General features: G+C 40.9%; 1 protein-coding gene across 1 annotated transcript; it reads left to right on the top strand.

The window, feature by feature from the left end:
* The first annotated feature begins 1,375 nt into the window (after positions 1 to 1,375).
* Positions 1,376 to 9,503, top strand: LOC148011940 (ABC transporter B family member 2-like). The gene is made up of 11 exons (XM_087670054.1): positions 1,376 to 2,137; positions 2,570 to 2,624; positions 2,848 to 3,023; positions 3,532 to 3,732; positions 3,848 to 4,107; positions 4,487 to 4,803; positions 4,989 to 5,215; positions 6,099 to 6,472; positions 6,561 to 6,979; positions 7,167 to 7,402; positions 7,547 to 9,503. Exons 1-11 carry the CDS (start codon positions 1,730 to 1,732, stop codon positions 8,759 to 8,761), a joined length of 3,888 nt encoding a protein of 1,295 aa, XP_087526180.1. The 5' UTR covers positions 1,376 to 1,729; the 3' UTR covers positions 8,762 to 9,503.
* Positions 9,504 to 9,798: the final 295 nt, after the last annotated feature.

Genomic DNA, 9,798 nt, shown 5'->3' with positions numbered 1-9,798 from the left:
TTGGAGACGATCTCCTTCATCAAAGGTAATTGATAGCCCAATAGTGTAAGCAATGGGCCAACGTCGCATCATCATGCAACAATATTTGTAAGCACCAATATTAGTAGGTTTAAGCTAGTAACATAGTTAAGCTATTACACAACCTTGATTTTGAAAGTAGGTATTACAAACTTGATTTTGAATCTATGTATTAAATGTGTAAGACATACTTAAAAGTAGGTATTATAGACTTGATTTTGAATGTATCTATTAAAAGTGTAAGACATACTTGAAAGTAGGTATCACAAACTTGATTGTGAATGTATGTATTAAATGCATAAGACATACTTGATCCAATGTAAACAACTATTTATGAGGCACCCCCAATAGGTTGAGAGAGAGAGAGAGAGAGAGAGAGAGAGAGAGAGAGAGAGAGAGAGAGAGAGAGAGAGAGAGAGAGAGAGAGAGAGAGAGGATATTGGAAAAAAGAAAATCAAGGAGAAACAACGTAAAAAATATCAAAAAGAGAAGAGAGAATAAAAAGACTCACATGGTATAACCATCAAGCATTAGGATTGTGTGATAGGCGAATTGCAATGCCAACAAACATATTTGGAAATTTAAAAACTAGAGCTATACTCAAAAAACTTTTTCGTCAACCAACTTTGATATTCAAAATTTATATTATAAAAAAGGCCAACTTCATTACTAAAATACTCGAAAAATTCACTCTAATTCAAAATTTCTATAAACATCAAGCAATTTGCAATGCTAATGAATATAGTTACAAATCAAAGTACTAGAGCTTTACTCACGAAAAACTTTTTTCTCAATTGGCTTTGGTATTCAAAATCGAAATCTGTGTTTTACAAAATGCTGGCTTTATAACTAAAATAATCGAAAAGTTGAGCCCAATTCAAAATTTCTATCAAGCATTGAGAACAAGTGTACTTATAGGTGAATTGCAAGGTTAAAACACATATATTTAAAAATCAAAGAACTATGGCTATACTTACGAAAATATTTTTTCTCAATTGGTTTTTGATATTCAAAATCTATAGTATATAAAATGGCAAATGAATAACTAAAGTACGCGCAAAGCTAACCCTAAATTTTTAAGGGCACTTGACAAAAATTGTTGCAAGTTGTCAAAGTGAGAAGTTAGAAGTTGCTAGGCACTGGCTGTATGGCAACCATATCTCTGTTTCTATAAGAATGGGACAACTCTTCACGATGTTTTGACTTATATGACTTATGAAACTCATATATATATATATATATATATATATATATATATATATATATATATATATATATATATATATAAGCCTATAAGTCCCCAAAACACGTGGAGCGTTTCTACACGTAGTAGACTAGTGCATGACTCGCGACGGACGAGCGAGCAATTTTTTACAACCCACGATGAATCAGACTATTCATTCCTTTCTGTACCAATTCATGATGAAGGAGACCATTTCCTCGTACTAATTCATGGTAGCGCACCGCACTGATGCACTGCTGCTCGATGGCTTCATTTGATCTTCCAGACAGGACTGTTCAATCCAGGAAGGGCCGGCTGATTGGTAGATTTTTGTTATGATGCTGATTCATGAAGAAGGAGACCATCGGATCTTGCACTTGATCTTTCAGAAAGGGAAGCTGAATCCAGGAAGGAGCTTTGTGGAAGTTCTTCTTCACTGCTTGTTCAGGGACCAGAAGCTTTGATCAGATATCCAAGTCCATCAGAATCATGGATGAAGCAGCTGTCAGTGATGATGAGAATGCACAAGTTTTCAGTGATAAGGAGACTGCAGAGGCTTTCGTCGATCGTGAGACTGCATTGCAAGGGCAACCGGGCCTTCAGCCACAACAGACTTTTTTGAATTTGAATGGCAGCATGCAAGAGAGGAGATCTGCATCCTCGATATCGCATGCGAAAGAGGATGCTGATAAGGGGAGCTTGCCATTCCACAGGCTGTTCACCTTTGCAGATGGCCTAGACTGGCTTCTTATGGTGGTCGGAGGCACCGCATCGGCCATCCACGGGGCTGCCATTCCCGTGTTCTTCGTCTTCTTTGCGCATGTTATCCATTCCCTCGGCAGCACTCTGACTGCATCAGGTTTGCAACGATCTGACCTGGTGCATCAGGTGGCCAAGGTACCTCCTAATCCTGCACAGTTTTTCTCTGGATTTCAATCCGTTCATGCATTGTTTTCTTCATCTGCTTGATGTTTTTTCTTGCCCTTTGACAAGCGCTCAATGATTATTTCTGAACCACGTCTGGAAACTCCTGGATAGTGCTTGGATATGCCCTCGGTAAACATAGATGGGTTTCTACTATCATCATGTAGAAGGCTCCAGGCTTTCTTGATGCATGTATAGGATTGATTAGCACAATGCTTCATCAGAGCAAGGCTTCTTAATTAATACAGGGGCTCAATTTTTAGGAAAGTGCAAACGTCTTTTGTAAAACCTTATAGAACAAGTGCATGCCACAAACAACAATGCATTCATCTTATGCGCTGTTGAAAACTTGTCCTGTCTGCTGCAAGGACATAACTCGTTGCCTGTTGATTTTTGTTTCCCAAGGATGCTACCTACTTTGTCTATCTGAGTCTCGTGCGCCTGGTCAGTGGCTGGATTGGTAAGTTCTCCACCGCTAGTTCTGAAACTCTGTTTTCTGCTTTCGGCATACAGCCCCATGTAGGTGAATGGTGATGCGAAAAATATGTCCTAACATTGATTGTCTCAACACAACAGTTTTCCTTCTACAAGTTTGATATTAAGTTTTAATCAAATTGAGGCACTTCCAGCTACTTCCATTAGAATTGGGACTTTTGTATCAACTTCCTTGCATTATGTTGCAGAGGTCTCTCTTTGGGTTTATACTGGAGAAAGGCAGACAGCAAAGATGAGGATGGAGTATCTGAGGGCATTGATCAACCAAGATGTAGGCTTCTTTGACACTGAGACAAGCACAGGTGAAGTGTTGATTAGAATTTCGAGCGACACTGCCCTTGTGCAGGAGGCTATTGGTTCAAAGGTTATTCCTGTAACTTGACAACTTTTTGTTAGCTCTTGGTTTTTTTGTTACATATTAATGGGTCTTTGAAGAAACAATCTTTTTAGACAATGTGTGGGATAGAGACAGTCAATGGCAGAAGATCTTTGTGGAATACGTGTCGATTCTCTTTAGATTACAGTAATATCGGATTACTGTTTTTAGAGAGAAACACTCATGTCCAGCTTGCTCCTCAAAGCTGCATGGGATAAATCATTATATTTAAAATCGGCTTTTGAGTCTGTTCATAGGCACATCTAAAGTGAAATGACAATGTCTAAACTGTAAGGCTAGATATATACAGTTATAACAGTTGAGAAGAGACCCATGGTTTACAGACGTTCATTATGGTGCATCCTTCTTGGTAGAATACTTTTCCTGTTTGTTTTTTGGCTTTGATATTGGTCGATTCACTCTTCTTTGCCTTGAGTTAAGAGGGAGGGAGGGAGAGAAGGAGGGAGGAAGAGAGATCAATGTGTCTATTTATCAGACAGGGAGTATAATACACTATATTGCACAATGTATTTCTGGTTATGCTATTGGATTTGTCACTCTTTGGAGGCTCACCCTTGTAACACTTTCTATGATGCCACTACTGATTGCGGCTGGAGGTGCTTGTGCATATAGTATAATTGTACTCACCAAAAAAGGTCAAGGATCGTATGTAAGGGCTGCAGAAATTGCCCAAGAGGTAAGTCAAACAAAGTTGGTTTTTGCCATAATTCATCAAGAACGTGAGTTATGGGCAATGTTCCAGTACCATGCTGTCAACAACAGAAGTAATGGTCCAATGTACTCATCTGCAGGTGATTGCTCAAATTCGAACAGTGTATGCATTTGGGGGTGAGGAAAAAGCTTCTATGGCATATGCAAAGGCTCTCCTATACACCCAGAAGCTTGGAATAAGAAGCAGTCTAGTAAAGGGTTTAAGCTTTGGGCTACTTCATGCATTGGGGTTTTGCCAATTTGCATTCTTACTGTGGTATGCGGGTAGTCTAGTCCGAAATCAGACAGCCAATGGTAGTCAAGCCTTCACCACAATTATGAATGTGATTGCGAGCTCACTGTAAGTACCATATAATCATATTTTGGAATTTAGCAGATAGCACAATTGCCCTACCTGGACCCTAAATTAGCTTAGATACACTCACAAAGGGTCGGCTTATGAGGCCTTCAACTCGTTGCTCCCTGCAGCAATGGATTCACTGAGATCATCAAATGTGGTTATAGTTCTAGTAATGTTTTTTAAAATCTCAGGATGAAAAAATGGATTGGGGTGCAACATCTTTTGATATTGTTAATATTTTATAAATCTTTCATCTGCTTGGGTCAGTTACCCTGTCGAAAACATTATGTTGATATTGTTGTTCTATAACATTTTCTGTGTAATGCTACTGCAGAAAATATTAGTCTATTTTGATGCTCCATAACACTCCCTTGTGCAGTGCTATTGGCCAAGCAGCCCCGGACATAATAGCAATAAGCAAGGCAAAAGCTTCAGGCTACACAATAATGAAGATGATAAAAAAAAAGCCTGTAATTGGATTTTTAAGAGAAGATGGTGTTACGCTAGCCAAAGTAGAAGGCCACATTGAGCTGGCTGGAATACATTTTAGCTACCCCTCCCGGCCTGATGTGGACATTTTCCAGGATTTCTCTCTGACAATTCCAGCTGGGAAGGTGGTCGCAATTGTAGGCACCAGTGGCTCAGGGAAAAGCACAGTCCTCTCTCTCATTGAGCGCTTTTATGATCCAGTATCAGGTTAAGATCAGTATACAGTTAGCATATTGTGGAAAGCTTCTGATGATATTGATAAGCTAGTAGTTTTTAAATGTGACTTGGCACTGGTCTACCTTATAATATTTTGTTTTCTGCTTTGAATTAATGTCATGTTTTTCCGTCGACACAGCTTGTGCTGAAAAGTCAATGTTTTTTCAAAATGCTAGGGGAAGTCATCTTGGATGGACATAACATAAAGTCTTTGCAACTGAAGTGGCTCAGGTTACAAATGGGTCTTGTTAACCAAGAGCCGGCCCTCTTTGGCACTACTATACGTGAGAACATTTTGTATGGGTCAGAAGGAAATGCTTCCATGGATGAATTAATGAAGGCAGCATCAGTAGCTTTTGCTCATGATTTCATTAGTGCTCTACCAAAAGGCTATGATACAGAGGTAATTTTCCTTTTCTTCGTTGTTTGTGCTTGAAGTTTATCCGGCTACTTTAAGAGCATTCCATCACTCAAGCTGGCTATGCATGTCACAGATTCATCAGCACTTTGTGGTTTCTACACACAATGTCTGAGCCATCATATTTTAATGTCAAAGACTACTAAAGAAAGGGTTTGCAGGGCCATTTTAGTAACCCATGTAAAACTGTGTGACTAGAAGTGGAAAACCTCACAGAGTGAAGCTACCATGCTGTTCGAATAACTCTGACTACTTGAATCCAAAATGGCATCTTTTCTTTGTTAAAGACCCCTGTTGCCCTGAAAGCAGATAGCTGTCAAATTATTAAACATTGAAACGTCGCCATGCTTGCACAAATGCCAATCCAGAAGTCTTTCTCCCTCTCTCTCTCTTTCTGTTCCTGAGCTTCAGATGCATTTATTTTTGTCTCATAAGCAGATTTTACTTCTTGTGGGTGCTGTTACAACTCTCTCTCTCTCTCTACTTCCCTTGCCTTATACAGTGGTGGAATGGTTAGTGCAAGTGATACTAATTTTCAAATGTGAATCTACAAGGGTTCAGAATTTGGAATTGTGGGGTATGCCTTAAGGCATCTTGGGGATGTTCCTACCAAGTAAATCCTCTTCTCAACTTTTCAGATCTTTACAGTTTGAGTTCCCATTTAGTAATACTTTGGTAGTACATCATCGAGTTGTAGTATGTGCCACCTTCTCTGTGTGACCTACCTTATTTTCAACTTATGCTGACAGCATTCTTATGTGGTTAAGGTGCATTTCTGCCATGTGAATTAGGACACAATCACAATATGTATATAGCCATTGAAATCATGAAATACCAGTTTTTGGATTTTATTTAAACATGTTGCTAGGTTGGAGAGAGAGGTGTTCAACTGTCTGGAGGGCAGAAGCAAAGAATAGCAATTGCCAGGGCGATGATAAGAAAGCCATCAATCCTTCTCTTGGATGAAGCCACAAGTGCGTTGGATGCAGAATCGGAGAAGACTGTCCAGGATGCACTCAACCAAATCATGGTTGGACGGACAACTGTTATAGTGGCTCATCGTTTGTCAACAGTTCAGAGTGCAGATCTGATAGCTGTAGTACAGAATGGAAGAGTTGCAGAGGTTGGCACTCATGGGGAACTGATGGCTAAGCTTGGAGCATATGCTTCTCTCATCAGGCTACAAAAGGATGGGGTTGCTATGCAAGGTGAAGAAGGGGAAGAAGCACCCAACCTATCCAGGCCAGTACTTTTGACCAAAAGCATGTGTACAGTTAGTTCCTGCTTTCTCTTTCACAAGTATTTGAAACGAGCGACTCATGATTTCCAGATATTCTAGGGGCTCTTCTCATTCCTTTTCTCAAAGAAGTTTCAGTTTTCGCTCAACTGTTGAGTCAGCTAAGGGGCCAGGTATGGAGATGAAAGAAAATGGTGTTGGCTCTGGAACACGACCTTCAATAAGGAGGGTACTGAAGATAAGTGCTTTTAATTGGCCTTATGGAGTCCTTGGTGCAATTGGAGCCCTTAGTTCTGGAGCCCAGTTACCTTTGTTTGCCCTCATAATTAGTCAAGCGCTGGAGTACTTTTACTCGCCAAGTCCTACTTACATGAGACATGGACTGACGAAGGTTTCGGTTCTATGTACGGGAGCTGCTGTGCTTGTTCTGCTGTCATATGTCTCGGAGTTCTACTTTTCGGGAGTTGCAGGGGAAGGCATCACTACTCAAATGCGAACTAAGATGTTCTCCAGTACGTTGTTTCTTTCTTTTTGAAAAGTATGCAGTCTTACTTTATCATTTTAATGCAGGCTGAAGAAATATGATGCGTTGTAAGGGCTGATATGAAACCATTTAAATTGTATTATGCTGTACTTTTTCATAAATTAGCATAAATCCTGATGATATGCTTCTGCTCTAACATACCTGAATGTTGCCAGCAATACTTTGTAATGAGATTGGCTGGTTCGACCAAAACAACAGTGCTCTCCTTGCCTCTCGTTTATCAACAGATGCTCCTCTCGTGCGAGCCGTAGTTGTTGACCGAATAACAGCCTTTCTTCAGAATTTGGGGTTAATCATCACAGCATTTGCTATTGCTTTTACTTTCCAATGGCAAGTGGCTGCTTTAATGGTTGCTACATATCCTGCTGTGTTGGCAGCATTTGTAGGTCAGGTATGAGCATCACTAGCACTATGTGATCTGCTTGTCTTTTTAATTAGGTCCTTCTACAGAGACATTATTGAGCTCATATTATGCATTTCTGTGTATATGCTCCCCGAACAGCTGCATGTGTTTACTAATCGGCAAACTTGCCAGGCCCATTTTGTGAAAGGTTACGGTGGCGACATTGGAAAGGCATATGCAAGAGCCAACATGGTGGCAGGTGAGGCCGTAAGCAATATCCGCACAGTGGCTGCTTTTTGTGCAGAAGACAAAGTAATGAGGCTGTTCTGTAAGGAGCTTGACAATACCCGCAAGCATTCCTTTATGCGTGCTCAGATAGGAGGGCTTGGATTTGGTTTCTCTCAGTTTTGCCTTTTCTCCTCTTATGGTCTCACCCTCTGGTATGCCTCCACATTAGTAGGACGTGGAAGAGCCGGTTTTGGGGATGTAATCAAATGTTTCATTGTGCTTATGATCACTGCATATGGCGTTGCTCAAGCGTTCTCTTTGGCCCCTGATATATTAAGGGGCATGCACACATTGGAGGCTGTGTTTGACATCTTGGACAGGAGGACAGAGATTACTTCAGATGATCCAAATGGAGAAGAAGTGGGTCAAGTGAAAGGAGCCATTGAGTTGAGGCATATTGATTTCAGCTACCCAGCAAGACCTGATGTACAGATCTTCATGGACTTCAATTTGAAGATCAGAAGAGGGCATAGCCTTGCGCTTGTAGGGGCCAGTGGCTCGGGAAAGAGCTCTGTAATTGCACTAATAGCAAGGTTTTATGACCCACAAGGTGGCCAAGTACTTATAGATGGCAGGGATATACAGCTTCTGAAGCTCAAACAATTCAGGCAGCACATCGGTCTTGTGCAGCAGGAACCAGCATTGTTTAGCACTAGCATCTATGAGAACATCTGCTATGGGAAAGAAGGTGCAACAGAAGCTGAGGTTGAGGATGCTGCAAGTGCAGCAAATGCCCACACTTTTATAAGTGCATTGCCGGATGGGTATAGGACAGAGGTGGGAGAAAGAGGAGTGCAGCTGTCGGGTGGGCAGAAGCAGAGGGTAGCCATAGCCCGGGCAGTACTGCGCAATCCAGCCATTTTGCTGCTAGATGAGGCTACTAGTGCCTTGGATGCAGAGTCAGAGAAGCTGGTACAGGATGCGTTGGATAAGCTGATGGAGAGGAGGACCACCATTGTGGTGGCTCATCGACTCACCACCATCCAAAATGCTGATTGCATTGCTGTTCTTCAAGCTGGGTGCATTGCAGAACAGGGATCTCACAATGAACTCCTTGAAAAGCAGGGTGCATACTTCCAGCTTCTCAACCTGTCACAGGATGATGGTAAGCTTGCCTGACATAACAAGCAGCTATCACCCACCTAATACCATCTTAACTAGTGAAGGAGATCGTACAACTCAAGCTGATACCATAAAATGAGTCTGTTTAACCTAACCAATATCCCAAGTGAAGACCTCATTCTTGGTCATGGGCATGGTGTCCTTACTGAATCAAGCAAGTCATACATAGCACATGTAAAGCCTACCAAAATGCCGTTCTCACCAAACTGGCACTATTAATTTTAAGCTAGAGCCTGGACAAATATTTGCAGTGCTTATGCAAACATTAAAAAGGCACACTCAAGTCTAATTTAAACAAAAAGGATCGAACACTTGAATACCCGACATCTGCAAAAACAACTCAGTAAATGAATGGATACATCATGCATATTATGCAGTCATCCTCCAATACTATGCGAACTTATTATGCATAACCTAAGCAAACATAACAGAGATGGAGGCATAGTCTGATGCACACACCTTTTAAGGGTGCGTGAGGATCATTGAGACATTGCATGTGGCTACTGTTGGGCTGTGCTAGATTTCGATTGCAGTCATTATAATTGTGCTTGGTTGTGTGTTGGTACCAAGTTCAACAAACACCAAACAATTAACTGTGGACCTTACACGTGGGCATTGCTTCTAAAAATGCTGGTCGCACAAACATCCATCCGTAATGTGCATGCATAAATATCACTGAACCTATACAGGTCTCTCTCAACTTGCTGCAAACTCAACAAGTTGCGTAATAATACACTCTAGACTGTTGTAATGAGAAATGTTGTTTCTGGGCTGTTCTTCTGGACATTGTTGCTATAGAACTGAATTCGAAGGCCACTTTACAATGAGCTACATGCATCATATGCACGCAATCTAGGACTCTAATTTTGCTGTGCTTCTGACACAACGTTTTAAGGCCCAATTATGCCTTTACAACACATCCAATGCCTCTTTCATTAGTCATCCTAAATTAAGATCCAGGTGTGGTACATATCTTTCAAGTTTCATGCATAACTTAAGAACTTCATACAGTAATGACAAGTGCTTTGCTTTGG

This window comes from Lygodium microphyllum, chromosome 28 (genome assembly GCF_053477565.2).
Source record: "Lygodium microphyllum isolate KBCC chromosome 28, Lygodium_microphyllum_v1.1.10, whole genome shotgun sequence".
Taxonomy (NCBI): Eukaryota; Viridiplantae; Streptophyta; class Polypodiopsida; order Schizaeales; family Lygodiaceae; genus Lygodium; species Lygodium microphyllum.
Note: the sequence above shows the minus strand (reverse complement) of the source record. Positions and strands in the feature narration are given on the sequence as shown.

Bases quoted from the DNA above. Each gene is read 5' to 3' on its own strand.
- LOC148011940 (XM_087670054.1), top strand. From the start codon at position 1,730: ATGGATGAAGCAGCTGTCAGTGATGATGAGAATGCACAAGTTTTCAGT. The intron at 2,138-2,569 runs GTACCTCCTAAT...TTGTTTCCCAAG, and splicing joins TGGTGCATCAGGTGGCCAAG to GATGCTACCTACTTTGTCTA. The intron at 3,024-3,531 runs GTTATTCCTGTA...TCTATTTATCAG, and splicing joins AGGAGGCTATTGGTTCAAAG to ACAGGGAGTATAATACACTA.